This window comes from Microtus ochrogaster, chromosome 5 (assembly GCF_000317375.1).
Source record: "Microtus ochrogaster isolate Prairie Vole_2 chromosome 5, MicOch1.0, whole genome shotgun sequence".
Classification (NCBI taxonomy): Eukaryota; Metazoa; Chordata; class Mammalia; order Rodentia; family Cricetidae; genus Microtus; species Microtus ochrogaster.
The window spans coordinates 43,751,784-43,771,474 of record NC_022012.1 but is presented as its reverse complement, the minus strand read 5'-3'; the positions used below and the strand labels follow the sequence as shown (position 1 = coordinate 43,771,474).

General features: G+C 45.8%; 1 protein-coding gene across 14 annotated transcripts in view; it reads left to right on the top strand.

Annotated features, from left to right (window-relative positions):
- The window catches only part of Ncam1 (neural cell adhesion molecule 1), a 299,405-nt gene that overhangs the window by 260,912 nt on the left and 18,802 nt on the right, over positions 1-19,691 (top strand). For 5 of the 14 annotated variants that reach the window (XM_013346209.2, XM_013346208.2, XM_013346216.2 and 2 more), the window contains 3 exons: positions 498-629; positions 3,247-3,249; positions 19,528-19,652. In XM_013346209.2, coding sequence (XP_013201663.1) covers positions 498-629; positions 3,247-3,249; positions 19,528-19,652 — 260 coding nt within the window. Of the gene's footprint in view, positions 1-497; positions 630-1,747; positions 1,763-3,246; positions 3,250-19,527; positions 19,653-19,691 lie in introns of all 14 variants that reach the window. The other 9 variants (XM_013346210.2, XM_005347290.3, XM_013346215.2 and 6 more) reach the window with 3 other exon arrangements.

The window sequence follows — 19,691 nt, the reverse complement described above, 5'->3', positions numbered from 1 at the left end:
CTCTCTCTCTCTCTCTCTCTCTCTCTCTCTCTCTCTCTCTCTCTCTTTCTCCCTCCCTCCCTCCCTCTCTCCAGATTATCACCCTAGGTACCTCATGGGAGTACCTCATATGCTCTTTGTCCCTTTGTGTCCACTTATTTATTTAAACCAAAAATGTTCTCACAGTTGGTCGGTCCATATTGTAGCACAAGTCAATGTTTCATCTGTCAGACGGGGTGAACATCCCATGGTTGGTCCTCACTACATCTCGTTGACCCATTCATCTGTCAGACAATAAGTCACCAAGGCTGCTTGTGACTTTGGACTCTTGGTAACACTCTAGGTGTGTGAACATGAGAGTACAGGTATCTGCTGATCTCTCGCTTTCACGTTTTCCACAAGTTTGCCAGGCAATAGCTGTGTGTGATTTTATGACGACCCACCCTACTGTCTTCCACAGCACTGCTTCTCCTGTCCACGGCCATTCTCTTTTAATCTGTCCCATATTCTCACCACAGCCAGCATGGAAGGCATTGTCACAATCATGGGCCTGAAGCCTGAGACAAGGTATGCGGTCCGACTGGCGGCCCTCAACGGCAAGGGCCTGGGCGAGATCAGTGCAGCCACTGAGTTCAAGACACAGCCAGTCCGTAAGTACAGCCAGCTCCTCTGTCTCTTCCCCACGCTCACCCTCTTCCTCCTTTTCCTCAGGGGTAGACAGGGACCCTGAGTTGTCCCCGTCCTAGCTCAGAAGATAGCTTTTGTCCTTTGAGTCCCCATGTTCATAGTGCCCCCGCTTAACTCTCTGGTTCTCAGGGATGGCTGATCTGCATTCCTTTCATCCTGAAAATGGGTATAAGACACTGTCCTCGTGGGCGGCCCAGTTTACTAGAATAGCAGCCAGGGGCCACCGCTGATTAACTGTGGTGAAGGGCTGAGGGAAACACGCAGGGCATCTGGAAGGAGTTGAGAGAGTTGCCGTTTGAACCGGGCCTCAGAAGCCCCTATAAGCACCCTGTAACTCGAAGGTAGATAATAGAGACTGTGACTGTTCTTGTCATTTGTACTGGGACTTCTGATGCACTGGCAATATGACGCCATAGAGAGAGAAAAACATAGAAGAGTCATGTCTGTGAAGAGGAGCAGGTCCCCATCATCCCAAAGGGGCCCTGGACTTACCTGATTCTTCCCTCCCAAGATGACTCCTCAGACCATCTGTGCCTCAAGGACTCTTTCAGGCGAGCTGCTCTCCCCAGGTTCCACACAGGGCCGCCTCTAGCTTCTCTCTGTCATTCCCCCATCCCCAAACCATGCTTTCCCAGCTTAGCCTTCTTTTCCTACAGCAGCCAGGCCCAGCCTTGCCCTAGCCGCATCCCTCTGCTGTCCACATTGCTGCCCCACCAGGTTCCCGGGTCACTCCAGCTGAAGAAGATGCTGTAGATAGAACTGGTCTCCTGGGTGACCACGGAGCTCCAGGCTCTCTGTGAACCTCTGATTTAATCCACACATGAGAACCCTTTGCTTCCTTTCCTGGGAAGCCTGGGAGCCTACAAACAGACCACCTTAACCTCTTCCCAGCGATAGCAGAGCTGTTCTCATCCTCCTTCCGCAGGGAGTGTTTCTTTCTGTTTGAAGTAATTTGATAATTTAAGTTTCAGCTCCATGTGCCCTGTGGATTCTGTTCATTTCTTTTACATCTTATTTTTTTTCCCCTGGGTCTGTCTCTTGGCTTTTCTTTTCGTCTGTGTTCCATCCATGGGAAATGCAGATAGCCCTCCTCCACGTAAGTGCCTCTTCATACCTCATTACCTGTTTCCATAGTGTTAACATCTAGTTCTAGTTCATAATTTAGTTCTGGCCCCCTTTTTGTTCCCTAGAGGCTGAAGTAGATGATGCTGTCTGAGCCCTAACCACACTGACCTTAGTCTAGCTGTGCCTTTGTTAACCTACATAGGTTACTCCGAGAGGCTAACACTACTGTTCTAGAGCATGCAACTTCCGTGTCTTTTGAAACTGTGCTTATTTATTAATTCTTGTGTGTAGTAATTGCTCTGCGGAAAAGATAAGGTTGGCTGAACCGAGCATGGTGGAAATCTGCAGATGGTCTCCGGGTAATGAGCTCATAGCAGCCCCTCACTTTTAGCCCTGGTACCAGAGGAGTGACATCTACCTCACAAGGACCCTGTCCCAAAGAGCTGAAAATAATCTTCCGGTTTGCTTTTAGGAAGTAAAGGGATGGAGCATGCATGCTTCCTGGGTTATCTGTTCGGTAGTAGGCGCAGACGGGCAGAGTCTTCTGGTGGGGAGCCCTTGTTGAGGTCGCCTACAGAAAGGTGTCTGTTTACATTGTGTCCTGCAGGCGCTGTCTGTAGTAAGGGTGGGGAGGGGGCCAAGCTCTAGGTTCTTGTCAGCTCTCTTCATCAGCACTGGTTTACTTACAGTGTATATTTCCATGCTGGGAACAGACTAACCTGTTAACTTAGTGACTACCCAGTGGAGCATAGAGAGGGAGAGAGTCCCCCATGGGGATGACACCCTAATTATATAAACTGACATTAGGGGACACCTGGAACAAGGGAAACAAGGGAGTAGAACTGGCCTGTCCCCTCCGTCCGCTGAGACACCCAACTCCCAATGTCACTTTGCCAAGGTTTGGCTCACTCTTCCTATGCTGAGCTCCTAGAGAGCAGAGAGAGGAGGCACTTGACAGACCCGGAAGGAAAGATAATCAGGAAGCTGTTCGCTGTTCTCAGAAAGCAGCTAGGTCCTTCAAGGCACCCTGGGAAACCTATATTTATAAAATGTACTCTGAAATATTGCAGCAACAGCAGAAACTAAGTAGCTGAGTATGGATGCCACACCGTCAGCCAAGTTGGTGTCTGACTGTATCAGCTAGGAAAGCCGTCAGAATCGGGGCCTGTGGGCGTGAGGGATGCAGGTTGGGAGCAGTCAGGTAGGACTGACAGCTCTGCCCCAGGGGAACTAAGGAGAGAAGCTCTTCCTTCTGGATCCTTCCAACCATCCTCAGCTGCATCCTCCAGGCCCTTTTCTACAGGAAGTGATCACTAAGCAAGGACCAGCTTTGCTAGGTTGGGGAGAGGGAGGCCTGGCTGAGGCTTGCTGGTGACTGCCTTCTCCCAGTGACTACAGCTGACTCAGAGGAACCGCTCTGGGCCCTCAAGGTCACAGTAGTTTTCTTTCATTGCCAGTTTGGGCCTTATGAAGATAGGGTTGTTGGGGGTTTGAGTTTGCTTCTTAATACAGCAGAAGGTACTTTTTAAATCATCTCAAAAATTACAGGTTTAATTGTGTTTTTTTTATTTTAGTTTTAGTTGTTAATTTTTTTAAAAAAGGAAGCCACCAGACTTGGTATTTTGCTGTCAGTAGTGTGAAAGGGGATGATTTATGAGGACGCTGAGATCCTCTAGAGAAGCTGTGACAGGACAGCAATTAGCATGAAAATCAGTTTTCTCAATCATATAATAAAGGTACGGTTTAAAGAATTAATAAGCATAGGCTTTAATAAGCATAGTCCTAACCCAGCTTCTTGGGAGGCATAGGCAAGAGGACCATAAGTTCAAGGCCAGCCTGGGCTACAGACAGAGTTCCAGGCTACCCTGGTAACTTAGTGAGACTCTGCCACAAGATAAAGTGTAAAGCGAAAGGGCTGGTGACATATTTCAGTGGTAGAATACTTGTCCAGCCTATGAAAAACCACAGGTTCAATCTTCCATACAGGCAGGGATGGAAGAAAGAAAGAAACAAGGGAGAAGGGAAAGAGGGTAGTTAAGAAGGAAGGATTAGAAAGCAACCTTATTTTTGACAAGCAGAAGTGAAGTGTAATCATAGACGCTTGTGCAGAATTATTGGCGTGGTGGTTTGGTAAACATGGAACCAGTACCCTTTCTGAAGACACCTCAGGAGGGGTCTTTCCTTGCAACCTCATAAGCTTTCCCATCACTGAAGTGCGGGTCTGTCCCAGGGGTATGTCCTACCACTCAGGCCCATTCTGAAACAGGAGACAGTGGGAAGATGAGGTCAGCCTACTCTTGGTACTGTGAAGTCTCAGTAAGGCTTTCTCTGGGTCCTCACTCCCACTTCTCAGAAGACAATGAAGTTGCCTGAACTCAGATAAAGAATCCACTGAGCTGTGTGTGCTGCCAAGCCTGAGCTCACCCACTGGCACTACTGCCCTGTGCTATAGGACTATAGGTGTATATACACAGCCTGACTTGGGGCTCTGGAGTTGGGACCACAGTATAAACCCTAGCCCCAGGAGAGAGAAGGCACAGGACCAGAAGTAGCTGCCAAGCCCCTAAGATGGGAGGTCTTAGTTGAGACCAGTGTTTGACATTAACTAACTGTTGAAATTCATTGAGATCTTTCAGTAACAGAGTTGCTTTCTTGGCTCTCTAGGAAACCTCTGCACAGTCAGGGGCATAGGTTTATCAGAAGCAGAGATGAGCAGGCAAAATTAGCAGAAGCTGTTAGCTTGTAAAGGACCAAGGCCTCCCAGCTGCCCAGAGAAGCAGGGTGTAGCTGTTTGAGGGTCCTCTGGCCGGGTCCAGTGCATGGAGGTAAAAAGAGAGCCCTGACACTAAACAAACCTCTAACTGGGGGAAGCTCTGCTGCATGTGTTTTCAAGTTCAATGCCCCTGTGGACTCAAAACCCTTTGCTATCAAGCTGTGATCTGCGTGCCTCGGGAGGAGCTGCTTCTCTGCCAGGACTGCTTGCATGAATCCGTTTGTTCTGTCACTTGTAGAATCTCATGACCTGGATGGTACTTTTGATTTTGCTTCTGCGCCAAGAAACAAGAGTATTTCAAGGTGTAGAGGTTACATGTTTTTTAAAAGAAGTGTCTTGAGATTTTTATCTTGATATATATATATATATATATATATATATATACACATACATACATACATATACACACACATATATGTTTTATTTTCTCTTCTGTGACACATGTGAGGACACCTTAAATGCATTGTAATGCATGTGATTAAAATCATAAACTATCTATCTGGCCTTTCCCAAATAATATGAACAGTGATGTATTTTGAGCCACACACCCACACCCACACCCACACAAAGAAAATGTGAGAGACTTTTACCTTAATTAACCAAGCCACCTCTCCATGAAAGTTTAGTAACCAAGATGCTATGACTTCGTGCACATTGACTCTGGGCTTCACCAGATAACTTTACCTAGAAGGTCCTGGAAAACCAACCCCTGGGTATTGGTTCAGCACTGCCACTAAGTTGATGCTTTTCCATTTTACCACCGAGCTCTCAGAGGGAACTGTGTTTGTTATTGCTGGAGGACAGCTTCTGGATATTATTCAGTCAAATGGCAAAGATCCATTCAGTGCCCCAGTGTGGCAGACATACAGTCTCTAACCATCCCCATGGTAAAGGGCAGTTAGGATGGTTTGTAAGGATCCTGTGTCGTTAACATCCTTTTTCTCTGGGGGAGCAGGACTGAATCTGAGTATTGTCTGCCACCCTCCTCCCTAGCAGCATAAACAATCACTTTCTCTAGGGAGGATTTTTGGAAAGCAGCCATGTTTCCAGAGGCTTCTGTATGAAAACTGGCTGTACCCAGACATTGAACATGGCAAATACCATCTCATTCGGTTATTGAAGTTCAAGAGTAAGATGTATAGGTTTTGCTATATGTACCAGGCAATAGGTGGGGAGGTGCTTGGTCAGTAAATTGCTTGTTGTACAAGAGTGAGGACCTGAATTTGATCCCTGGTACTCACATAAGAAAGTCATGCACACATGACAGCATGGTGACCCCAGGGGGATGTAGAGACAGCAGGATCTCTGGGACTCACTACCGAGCTGTCAGCCTAGCTGAATCAGTGAGCTCTAGGTTTAGTGAGAGACCGCGTCATACAAAATAAGGTGGCTGAAGACAGAAAAGGTGGCTCACGGGTATGAGCATGTACTACTCTCACAGGGGACTGGAGTTAAGTTCCCAGGATCCGTGTCAGAGAGCTCACTGCATGTGTAACTTCAGTTGTAGAGGATCTGCTGCCCCCTTTTGGTCTCCTCAGGCAGCTACACTCATGTGCACGTATACAAGTATCTATGCGCAGTCATACACACATACATGCAATTTAAAATAAAATTGTTTTTAAAATAAGTTGGAAAGCAATTGAGGAAGACACATCATCAGCCTCTGGCCTCAACCCATACCCACATAGGTGTAGCTAAGCATCTGTTAACATAAACATGTAAACACATGCAATGTAGTGCCCATAGACACATGCCTATATATAGATGCACATATCTGGAATGTGACATGAAAGCCAGTCTTTCCTTATTAAAGTTCCCATTAAGCTGAGGCCCAGGTGCCAGTCCTCCTGCCCCTCAGAGCTCACGGGCACTGGTGATCCTGCCCACGTGGCTGTGTTCAGCCAAGGTCTGAGGCCTCTTCAGACAGTCCTGGCCAATTCCTTTCCTGCATGACAGACTTAACAGCATCTTGGGTCCTGGTTTGTACTTAAAATAGAGCCCTGCATACTTTCCAATAATGTGCCAGTCACCCGTGCCGTGCAGTTTTTCTCTTTCCAACCTCATGTCCGCTCCTCATACCAGCACCCCAGGATCGCTACTCCTATTTTTTCTTTTAGTTCAGCATCCATATGCTTCCAATGATCTATTACTCCTTTTTTTTTTATTTTAACCATCATTTTTCTTTCTCCAGTGGCTCCTGCTAACTCTTCCACCCTTGTTCCATTGTCTTCACGAGCTAGTGAGTATTGCTTTCCTCATCCGGGTCCCTGCAGGTGGCTTCCCACCCACCAGGCTCATCTGTCTGGGGTGATCTGCTTCAACAGGTGATAATTTGGCTCTGGCAAGGGAAAGTCACATCAGGTTTTAAAAGAAGCAAAGGGAAAGAGAAATAGGCCCAGGGCCTCTCAGGGCAGACTAGAGAAGAGCTTTGCCCTGGGGAGGAAGCCCTGGAGACAGCTGCCCTGGGGCTCTGGTAGCCACACACTTGTGATGTGATTCCGAGCAGGCCAGACCAAAGCCGATGTTTGGAAAAAGCCAAAGGAATTTACCAAGAAAAAAAAAATCTGCCCTGCCTGCAGGGTCATTTAAAATGCTTTGAGGTGTCGTGTTTTTACGCTTTATTTTGGTTGGACTTATGCACTGAAATTAGATAGTGAAGCCTGTAGCTTTCGCCACATCCATACGTGCATAGACGTCTCATAAATATTTGTGGGAAAAATAACAGTGCCTGCTCACAGATGTGCCTGGCAACCGGGATCTGCACAGATTACTTAACCCTTTCGAGTGAGGCTTGCTGTTCTCTGTCCGAAAATCAATTGACGAGTCAGTCAGTCCTCCCCAAACCCTACAGAAAACAATGAAAATTACAGCATTTATTAAGCTCTCCTTTGCTCTCCCTTGATGGGGTCACTGACTCAGTAGACCACGAGCTAGGCCATTGTTAAAGAAGGTAAGCCTGGCTCCTGACACTCGCTTCCCTTTCCTGGTCTGTACTTTTATCCCTTGACTCCTGAGGCACGGAGAAGGCTCCAGGCCTTCTACTCTTTGGAAATTTGAACTTGTCTTTCTAACAAGGAGAAGGGGGTAGGACATTAGGTGACCACCATGTGACTGGTATAATGCCAGCATCAGCCCAGAGCAGCACACAGCAGCATGTCCTTCATGACTGGCTTTATTCTCCTTAACACTGCAGACACCCCCAAACCAAAGTCCCTCTTCCCGTCATTTCTAATAAGAGGCATTCCCACCATCTCATTCCAAGCTATGAACTGTAACCAGGCTTCGAAACCAGCCTGGCATTGATTCCAATCTTTGTTCTCATCCTTCGATCTATAACTTCATGACCACAGATGAGTCCCTTGGCATCCCCAATCTCGGAGCTCTTATTTCTAAAATGAATGATAGATTCCCTTTTACTGTATGGATAATTGTGGGAAAAATATGATTTAATCAAAATACGCAAGACATAGTATCCATAATTGAGAGATCCAATATCTTGTGCTTCATGAGTTATTTGTCAGCAAAATCTCTTTTACGCTCTCTAAAATATTTATATTAATACTGATAAATCAGGAAGGCAGGATGAGTGACTGTCCCACTGTCTCTGATGCATATATATGTGTATATATGTATACATACATGTATGATATATATATGCATACACACATGTACAGTTTGTAATTATGGGTATTTAAGCTTTATCTCTCTTCTCACCTTTTTGTGCCCTTCCTGTCCTTCATGTTCCCATAGCAACCTGGCCTCTACCAGTCCTTCCAACCACAGACCTGTCTAGTGAGTACAGAGCCTGGCTGCTCTGGGCAGCACCCCTGATTGGATGTTTGTAGTAGAACAGACTACAGTAGTGACTGCATGGAGGCTCGCAGCCTTGACCAGCTTTCTAAGCATGCTGTCTGTTTGGCCAAGAAAATAAATGAAGCCCCACCAAAGGAATAAGGAGTGATTATTTGGAGGATAGTCTATGCTCGAGGAGACTTTTCCAAAGAGGCACTCCTGTTAAAACAGAAAAAGACCGGGAAAACCAAGATTTTATTGTCCCTGCCTCTGAAATGTACGTGCATGTGCGTGCACACACAGACACGATAATAACAATAAGGCTGAGAGTAAGGAAGAACCCAGAGGAGGAAGGGCTGCTCAGAGAAGGGTGGAGGGGGCTGCGCCCCTGACAACGTGGCTGCCCTTGTCTCTCTGCAAAGCACGCAATCGAAGGAGTCTCAGCCTCTTCCTTCTGCCCCTTAACACTTGGTGCTAGAAAAATAATAGAACAAAGCCACTCCCACCCCCAGGCTCTCTCCGGTGCAAGTGCTAGACTTCCACTCCTGACAGTAGAATCCAGGAATCGACTGCATCCCCCTTCCCAGCCTGGGGACCTGCTGAGTCAGCACCTACAGCTTCCAGTCTGGCCTCGGTGATGTGAAGCCCCTTGACTAGGCAACAAGACTGTATGGGACTGCCTAGCCTCCAGCACCAGATGGTGGGCAGGGCTTTCAGCTTTTGCCTTGTTTCTGGATGCAGAGAGAGCTTGTTCTGCCTCCTACCAAGCAGCAGTCGGAGAAGGCAGATGACAGGCCTGCAGAGTTCCACACCCCAGCTAAGGCTTTTGATACATAATTAAAGAGGAGAGAAAAGGGTTTTCTGGTTCGATGTGCTGTGCTGTGTGGATTAGTTCTTTTTTTTCCCCCCTCCTGCAGAACGCGGCTATGGTCTGCTTTCTTGATGTTCCTCTGTGTGTGTGTGTGCTGCAATGAATTTTAATGCCTGATGCCTTTGAGGTTTGCTTCTGCGAGCAGAGCAGAACGGTGACAATAAGCCAAGCTCATTCGCATGGGTTTAATGCTGATGATCGGCGTGAGGATTTTCTTGTTTGTTTGTGGTATTTTTGCATTTGGACAAGGAATGCAGCTAACAACACCCTGTCTTCTACTGACCCTTTTCAGCCTGGCTGTATGTGTCCCAGGCAATAGGAGAAAGTTGCATGACCATGTGCACAACCCTGTCCTATTTGAGACACCTCTTTGTATCTCAGGCTTGTCTATCAATGAAACAGTCTTGGCTCCAGACTTCTCCTGAAAGAGAAATGAAGTAGTTCCCCTTTTTGATGAGTGTTTCATTTTTAAACTTCAGACATTTCTACCTGCAGATAAGATGCTTAGTTGCGAAATCTGATAGCAGGAAGTTGGAGACTGTTTTATTTTGAACCACTTGACTACTGACCCAGATCATAAGTCCCGGAGGATAGTGAGATAAAAGAGAAGCTGTCATGGCTGACAGCAGCCTGCGTTAGTGTGAATGCCTTCCTCCCCATCAAGACAAGACGGAGCGTATGTGAGCGGCAGTGGAACGGGAGCAGAGTAGCCAGGACAACACAACTCCATCAGTCAGATAACAGGGCTGTAAATAAGTAATGTTTCCTAGGTGTGTATGTTTGTGTGGTATGTCTGTGTGTATCTCTGTGTGTTCATATGTCCATGTGTGTGTATGTGTGTTCGTGTGTGTGTGTGTATCTGTGTGTGTGTGTGATGATCTATTTATATTCAAAGATGAAGGTCGTTTTTATAAAAAAAGGCAAGAGGAACTTCTCGTCACTTATACTCCCTGCCAGGCACCTTTGTCAAGAACCTTTGGCATGATAGACCATAAAGTCATGCATCCTGTTAGCTCAGAGTGGCAAAGGCATACAGCACTTAGCCAAAGCACTTCCTTCTCATTATTTTTAGTCAGTGGCATACTTTCAGAAAGATATCTTTACCGCCATCTTTGCCCTTCTCTCTTAACCTCAACTGTCAGTAGCTAGAACTTGCCCCCAGGCCTGTGAAAGTTCTGATAGGAAATTTAGGGTCGATTATTTAATCCCAGACTGCAATGTAGAGTGAAACTCATTGCAAAAGGAATATAGGTGAACTCTAACAGGAAAACCCTGGTTTACCCTGTAGTTCTCAAACCCCTTTCTTATTCATGCAGTCTTGGCAAATCTGAAGGCATCATCGGGTCCATAAGTAGTCAAGTGTAGGTTTAATGTCACACTGTCTGCGTGTTGGACCAGGGGCTGATTTCTGCTGTTTGGTATTGATGCAGTCATTGTATCAATACCAGAGGATACCTAGCCCTTTGCCTGTACTGACCTTTTGCTTTTATGTGTGCCTTTGCTTTGAGGAGTCCCTTAGGGTGTTAGGAACATCATGGGTATGGCATAAAGAAGTGGAGTTAGACCCTACACGCTGTCCCTCTCTGGCCTGTGATTCCCCAGCCTCCCTCAGTCATTTCCCTCTCCTATTTGCCCAGTACAAACATGAAATTGCTCTCATTAATTAAACACAATCTGTTATTGTTTCAGGACTCTTCCTTGATGACCTACAGCTGTTTCACTGCCATTGCTTCCCCAAGGATGCTGAGACAATTCTGGAATCTGCAAATAAATAACGTGCTCTTTCCTTTTCTTTTCTTTTCTTTTTTTTCTTTTTCTTTAACAGTCTCTGAGATTGGCCTAGATTGACATCTGGGCCTTGACAGAAATACCCCCTCATTTTTAAAGTGTTCATGCTCCTTGGTGTGGTATTAATACGCAATGTTGCAACTGTATCTAATGCTTATTGGTGTTGTTAACCAAATGTGCTATATAGTTTGTTATCTCCTCCTTCCGGGCAGCACAGTTGCCCTCCCAGTGTTTCCTATATAAGCTGCTAATTTAATTTGATTTCTCCTTTTATTTAGTCTGTGATTTTGTTGTTGATTTTTTTCTCCCTACCCATTGTTTACATCAGTTTTTAATTTTTTTGTATTTTCCATGTGACCTTCTCCACTTTCCTTTCAACCAATCATGTGCGTGCGTATCATGTGACTTTGTCATGTGGCTTGCATGGTGCTGATGATGTCGTCCACGCTGGTGAACAGAAGGTAAAACTCTTTGTTCTGATTAGAGGAATAAACCTGGAACCACAGCCTGGCACGCATTTCTTCTTGTCTCAGATATATTCAGCAGAGCCATTTGAAAGATTTATTCTAGTTCTCAATTCACATCTAGAATTCAACAGTCCTTGCAACCTGGACATGGCAATCTGATAACCTTTAGTTTAATATTTTCCCTCAAGAAATCTGGTCCCACCAACTGCCTTCTCCATAAAGCCACGTTAGCTGCAGTACAGTTTGGAAACTTGAATTTTGAACAAGCTTCACAAACATGATTTTCCAGAAACGTGCCTTGCAAATTAGCCTCATTGCTTAACCTTATATCCAGTAGCTTCTTAAACCACAATTGCTCCAAAGTGAGCTGCAACCCCTGCGGAAATGGATTGCAACCTCCCAGTGCTCCCTAAAAACAGATAAATCCATGCAAAGGTTGCACTCCTATAAAACCAGAGAGTGCTTCACAAAATTTGCATAAATGGAGGACTTTCTGAAATAAGAATTTGGATTGATGGTTGAGGTGTCACTTTTCAAGAGTGGCCCTCCCCCAGGCAGGAGGCACAAATCAAGCAAAAGTCACTTGGCAATTAGCGATGACTTGAAGTCTCCGTGTAATCAAGAAGCACATGATTGACCCTTACAGAAAAGGAAATAAAATTATAGCCTGATGAAGTGCAGAACGGTGACGAAATAATTAGCTAATATCGTGCCTGTCACAACCTTGTTAAAACATCGCTCGCTCACCATCAAGAGAGAAGGGGACCTCTGCTCTTGGCTCCTCCCCCGCTAAAATCAGACCTACTCAGAGCCTCCCCTGGGAGTCACAGGCATTCTGTTCTCTCCTAATGATAAAGTTTTACTTCACATCACACCCTAAAGACACATACAGGCTGCAGTGATGACGTAGCCGGACTAACACCAATAACCATTCGGTGTGCCTGCGCATGCGAGGGGCTCCCTCCATTTGACCTCACTGCTGACCTCCCTTCTCTGAGAACTGATTGGGCGACATCCACACAGTTAAAATCTCAGTAGCATGTCTTGCATGGTCTTTGTTCCTGGTCTGGTCCCTGAGTCACACTCCCCGTGTGTGTTACCCTCTGTGCATCTCCCTTTCCTTTGTCCTCCATTGGCCATTGCTGAGGACTTTCTCTTTGTAGGTGTGGCAGCATCCCCCTAATCCAGTCCCATTTACACCCAGACTCCCAGGCTTACAGAGTTGTCTGATATGTCACGTGGTATGCAACAAAATAGGAATGTCCCTAAAACAAAAGAACCTTGCAAGCCCCGATAATTGATCTAAGTTAAAGGGGTGGAGGGGGGGAGGCTGTCTTCAAGACCTGTAATCAAGGCCAAAAGTTTGGTGGTAAATGTTTCCTGAAGCTGTCCCAAAGCACACCTCAATGCTGATCCAAGCTGTCAATGAAAAGATAAAGTCCCAGAGGGCCTTGGAGGAGTCCAGGCTGCAGTGGCCCTCACATCACCCCATGTTCCCATCCATTTCAGACCCTCAGCTCTCCTCTGAAAGGGCTAAGCAGAAAACTGGCTGTTTTCACTTCAAGTGAACTACCAGCAACCAGGCAAACCTTTAACAAGGGTTTGCCTTTAACAAAGGGGGAGGAGGTGGAGGGGTTAGAGCAAGTCAAATGTTTAGGGAAGGAAAGACAAGCTTTGTAAAGAACACTCCCCTCCCTTGTCATTACTAAAGACTTAAGTGACTTGGGCCTGACTTCAGATGATTTAAATAAGCCAGTAGCTTCTCTCTTGTTATTGGATTGTACATACAACAGCTAATGGAATCAGAAAGTCCCTGTCCCACCCCACCCATCTCTTTCTACCCATAATTAACTGAGATGTGTTTAACGTGTGCTGGAAGCCCCACCCATCTTAGGTTCCGCTGGGCAATATTTACTATGTCCTGAAGCAATGAATGAAAGAAAAGGGAGGTTAAGCCAGGGACTGAACCCCATGACTCATCACCAAAGAACATAGAGAGAGAAGTTTAAGCAGCTGCCCTCAGGACAGCAGAAGTGAGTGTGTTGGGGGGAACTGAACTCTGCCCTTTGCAAACATCTATTTTGAGCATGCCCCATGTCCCTGCAGAGCTCAAAGTGCTGCCACAGAGAAGTGATCTTATAGGCCATTGTCCAAGGGTTCTGTAAATGGGACTCCCCGTTTCCCACCATCAGCATGAGTGTGACAAGCTCCCCGTACTCCCTGCCACTGTGTTGCATGTCTGAGCATGGCTCCCTTCACACCCCATTCATAATGATCTTTTTTTTTTCTTTAGCTACTGACCCTGACTTGTATTAGGCAATGCTGGTTCTGACGAACTAAATTCTTTAACCCCACTCTTCCTTCTTAGATTGAAAACATCACTAACCACCCCTTCCACACCCTCCTTTATTTTTTTACAGCTGTGTGTTTGGAGCCTCGGTCTCTGACAGGTCGACACAGACTTTCCACCAGCCTTTCTGCTCTAATTGCCTTTGTTCCGAAGGATCTCCCACACTGGCGGCTCCCAGGGTAGAGAGGTAGCAGGAACGGTCCTCAGAGGGAGACAGTGGTGCATTATCTTGCCTGAAACCTGTGAATAGGGATCGGCTTTGGGAACTGCCGGATCCCCTAGGGTTACCACCGTGAGAGCAGAAACAGCCCAGTAGCCCAGGTCTTCTTTAATACCCAAACCAATGTCCATGAATTAGTGAAGAAGTGTATCGCCCCCTTGTGGCATGGAGGCAGGAGCAGAGTTCACTCGGCCATAGTTATTTCTGTCCTAATTTCCTCGACCTGGATCAGTCCCATAACCACAAGCCAAACCTTCATGGTCACTTTTTTTTTTTAAAGGCCAATGAAACAAAGATAATTGGTCAATTAATCTGTTGGTGCTTTCATGCCACCCACAAGAAGGGAACCGGTGTTTTTGTGGTTCGGTCTGTCAGAGTTCATTTGTTGCTGTCTAATTTGCATTTTATGCTGTCATCCGAGGCCCCCCAACACCAACACACATTCATAATTCCTAAGAGAAATGGGGCCGAACCGGACTCTGCACCAGGTGTCTCAGTGAGCTCATCCCCCAGGAAGTTCAACATTTTTTCTCTGTAAAGATCTGAGGCATTGCAACTGGAGAGATAGCTCAGTAGTTAAGTGCACTGGCTGCTCTTGCAAAGGATCTGGGCTCTATTACTGGTATCCACATGGCAGCTCACAACCATCTGTAATTCCAATCGGAGAGGATCTGATGCCTTCTTCTGGCCTATGTAGGCATTGGGCCACTTTGCCTACTTGTGTGGTATAAAGACATGTGCACGTATAAAACACTCGTGCACATTTTCAATAAATAAAGCCCAGGGAACTGCTCACTTCCCTACCCATTCATTCCATATTTCAGTATCCCCTGAAGCCGGGGACTGGGTGGCAAAAGTCAGGTCACATTAGACAGGCACATCCTTAACCCCAAAGAGGAGGAAAAACCAATTGTCTCCAGAGACCTCTTTTGGGGGCAAACAATGTCAAAGACAAATTGGCACCTTTATCTTTAACATCACAGAGCTAAGCTTTGGAAGTGTGGGAAATCCCGGAAGGGACCCCCCAGAGACGTGTCAGGGAGAATTATAGGGACAGAGAACAGAGACAGCCTACCATCACATTAGAGACATTCGCCTGACATCTCTAACTAAGAACTCCATTTCAGGAAGGAGAATTAGTGGCCTAATAACTCTAAATCCCGATTACCCAAGGCAATTTGCTAATCCCCACAGGACCTGTCAATACCGGTCCATGATGGAACTGTAATGTGTCTGAGCTGGAGACATAAAATAGGCTTCCCATCAGAATAGGGAAATCATCCATTTTAGACTTTTATAAAGATGCATATAATAATAATAATAAAAGGCATACACAAGGCTAAATTGCTGGTAAGAAATAACTAAACAAAATGAACAGGTTTTAATTCACACCAGTGCTATTTGATAGCCTTCAGTAGAAACTCTAGACCTATCACTAGGGAATCATGAGTGTAGCTGAGATCACCGCCCTCAGTGCAGATCTGCATGAAGAAGACAGAGTGAATGAGGGCTGGAGAGTTGGCTCAGCAGCTAAGAAGACTGCTTTTGTAGAGGGCCCAAGCCGGTTCCCGCAGCCACAGTAGGCGGCTCCCGAGGCTCTGACACCCCCTCCTAATCTCTGTGGGCACGGCCACTTCTATACACAAACCCACACACACACACATACATACGTGACTCATTCAAAAATAAGCCTTTAAAATGGGTGAGCGTGAACAGAGACGGAGCCTCGGGTGGGGTGCTGTTTGGGTCCTTGGTTTCTCAGGCTAAATGTACTGCTGGCGTTGCGCTTGCTGGAGCGGAGCAGGGACGCTTGCTCTCCGTTCGCAGTTCACAGATGCCTTCGCGAGCCCTGAGCTTGCTATGGTTTTTCTTGTGAAGTCATGCATCTAGGAGTTCTTCTCCACCTCCAGACCTCTGCTGATGAGAGGAAAGGCATGAGGCCGACTCAGATTGAAGGGCTCAAAAGCCCAGTAATTCCAAGGGAAGAACCTGTAATCTCCATGGCCAGAAATATATGTTTCAATTATGGTTTCTGGGAGGGCTCTCATAGGGCCTGCCCATGGTATAGCCGCCACTAGATGGCTCTCTTCTTAGTATTTTTTCCTTGCGTGTATGATTTACGTTCTGCTGGAAAATATCTGAACCGCCCAAGATTTCATATTTTTTGTTGTCACGGTTTATTTTTAAAGTAGTGCTGTGTTCAGCTTTAACATAAAATATGTGAGGGGAAAAAAATCTGATTCCTAGATGAAGCTAAATTCAAAGGGTATAATTAACCCCGGGGGGTCTTCTTAAAGCAACCTGCCTATTGCTGATGAACGGCAAACCAACATTTACAAATAATTACAATATTGGTTCTTCTGAAATTGCCCATAATGATTTCATTCACAGCAGCAGCCACCCCAGAACCTTGGGACCCCCTGAATCATTTCCTCTGCTACTGTGTTCAATTAAGCAGTGAGCCTTTTTAACACTGAGACTCCATTGTCTCTGCAGTGACCCCGTCCTCACCAAGCCTGGTTCTGTGCAGACTGGAAAGTTTTGTTAGCCCCATTCCTAATCTAGAAGAAAAACCAGACAGCAAGTGTTGGAGGATTCGTAATATAATGGATTTAACAACTACTCTTCCCCAATCTTAATGAACTCACAAAAACTTGTAGAGCCACCGAATTGCTCCGAAGCTCCACGTCAACTGAAAATAAATCTTCCTTCAGATCATAGGAAAGGTTATATATACTACTGCACAAGGACCCCACTATCTTTTTTAATGATCATAAGATTATATTTTTTTTCATTTTGTTAGAAAATCATGTCATTCACCTTTGAGATTTCATTGCCTGATAGACAACTTCTAAAACTCAATTCAACACATATTTGTATGATTAATCATAGGCAAAGCTTTCTAAATGAAACCTAAATTCTGTATGATATGAAATGTTCTACCTCAGAGCTAAAATAAATATGAATCAGAGAGTAACCTTGTCAGACAGAATGATAGCTAACTCTACTGTTTGAGTATGGTAAATGTCAGAGCTGTGGCAGAGTTTTTAGGTGTTGTTTTGAGATTATAGGCATATATTTTCGGAAACAAATTCAGAGATAAGAGACTGCCTTCAGCGGGGCTGCTGGGTTCTTCAGGGACTCCTGGGAAAGATGCCTGTTCATTTACATGCCTTTAAAGGGACTTGGCAGTCTCTCTTCAAAGACAAGAGTATTTTTAAAGAAAACTTTACAAAATTGTAAAACAAGAAATTGACAATGGTGCATCTTCAAGACACAGAGCTGTTGATCTTAGGGTGTGTCTCCTGAAAAAGGTTGGCTGGAGGCCATTTATTGTGTCTTCCACCCCATGGTGTTGTGAAGAATAACCAAGGCAAAGTTGGCAATTCCCCTAAATCTACCCATGCAGGCGTGGCAAAGGTAGAAGGGGCCTTAGATTTGATTCTGTGCCCCTGTTTGCAAGAGTGGAAACAAACTAAGGCAGATGATGCCTTTATAGCTCCCAAGAAGCAGAGTTCAGAGGAAGTGTTTCCAGGTGCTGACTCTGCCTGGACTATCCCCTCCTTCCTCAGCAGAGGGACACCCAGCTCAGTCCATATCATGATCCTGAGTGCAGGAAGCCATCATACCGTTTCCAGTCAGTCCTGGCCACCAACCATCCCAGTTATTTCAGGTCTAAGCGGTTTCCTGGGATACTGAACTCTCAGTGCTAAAACCTGTAATGCTTGAGGGTCCCTGGGATAAAGTAGTCACCTCAGTTCTGTCAGAGAATAGAACTTGTTGAGTTCTCTCACGGCTCCTTCAGCACTGTGCAATCCACCAAAAGGCCCGACCTCATTCTACAGCAGACTCTGCTTTGAGTCACACTGGGCATTTATAATGGTGTAGACACCACTGACTTACTGCCTAAGATGCTAGAAAAGCTCGAAGGAATTTGAAAAGCCTAAATAGATTGACATAAACAAACCAGGTCCAAATGCTTTTCTCTAAATAGCTGGGGACAGTGGCTACATTCTAGCTTAAAAAAAAAAACAGGACAAGTATTTTTCTAAAACCTATTTATCTTTGTATTTCTACTTTTTTATGTTTCTTAAATTCCCAGTTGTAGAGAGCAGACATTAAGACTGACTTTTCCTAAATAACCTCCGGGCATCAAAACCGTTGCAGTATGCGTTCGTCCTCATCTTCTCCCAATTCTCAAAGCCTCCTGGTCCACACATCTCACCAAGGAATCCTGCCTGCTACAGCAGGAGGCTGGGTTTCTAACCAACTCCAGACAATGTGCATGCTGTACCCCAGGGGATGTCTAGCAGGGCTCTGGGTGGCTTGTTCTCTCTGCTTCTATCTTTGAATCCAAGGGAGGAGGCTCCCAACAACTGAACAAGGTCACCAAGCTAAACTCCAGCCTTCCATATTTATGGCCAGGGGTGCAATGTGAGGTAATCAGCGTATTTCCCTAGTGACAAGTTCCCTTCCTGGCTCTCCCGTCACATCCCCACATTTTTCCAGTACCCTGCTTAGAAAGATAGTGGACTACAACCTTCCCATGAGATCAGGAAATAGATCAGAGTCTGGTCCTCTCTGGAAGTCCTGGTTCCTACAAGCACAGAGTTTTAATTTCAACCCTGTGGTACGCATTTCCTCATCTGCTCCTCCTAGCGCAGGCTTGCAGTTTCTCGTCTAATAGGTCAGCATCACATTGCAGAACCACTCTGGCGCTCTCTGATAGATCCCACGCAGGTTCAGGATTCACGATGCTACCATCCAAGTGAGCATAAACTCCAAATGCAGAGAAACAAACAACTTTGCTTTTCTTGTTGTAAAATGCTAAAGCCACTCCCCCCTACTCCTCTCACAAAGAAAATGTCCGCAATGATTGTTACTTTAATACATTAAAGAGCCAAAGATTATCGCTCACTTGACTGAGCCATAAATGTAGTTACATTCACAGGAAACTTGCCTATGGCAATTCGTGTTTTATTTAGCCACAATTGGAAACGTGTTTTTAAGTGATGCTGAGGAATAAAATTTAATTCATGGAAAGCTGGTTGCAAGAACATAGCATCATTCACCCCCACCAGTGACCAAGCCCTCAGGACTTGAGGGTGAGTTACGAGGTGCCCAGGGAAAAAAACATGGGGCTATTCTGAAAAGCAATTCAATGCTTTAAAATTTCCTATTCAGACCTGCTTGCATTTGCCCATATTTCAGGCACTCTGTCAAGATGTGTCAGGTGTATAGAAATCAAACATGCAGAGTTGGGGGAGGCAATGTGAGTACCAGTGAGAGAGACAGAAAAAGGACTGTGTGCATAGGGAGTGTTTTCCAGAACATTCCCACAAAGCACCCCCAGCTAAGACCGAATGAGGCAGTCCAGTGGGATTCAGAGTTCTATATTCATTGCTTGTTAACCATTTGAATTTCCGATAAAGCAAGGACAGTGCCCAGCCCCACCGCATCACTCCGTCCCGTTTTGATGGGCCTACTTTTCATCCCATGCACCCAGATTTCATGGGCGTTTGCTGGCTGTTTCAGGGGAACCCAGTGCACCCAAGCTGGAAGGGCAGATGGGAGAGGATGGGAACTCCATCAAAGTGAACCTGATCAAGCAGGATGACGGAGGCTCCCCAATCAGGCACTATCTGGTCAAGTACCGAGCGGTGAGTAGTCCCCATCCTCAGACCCCCTCTCCCCACCCT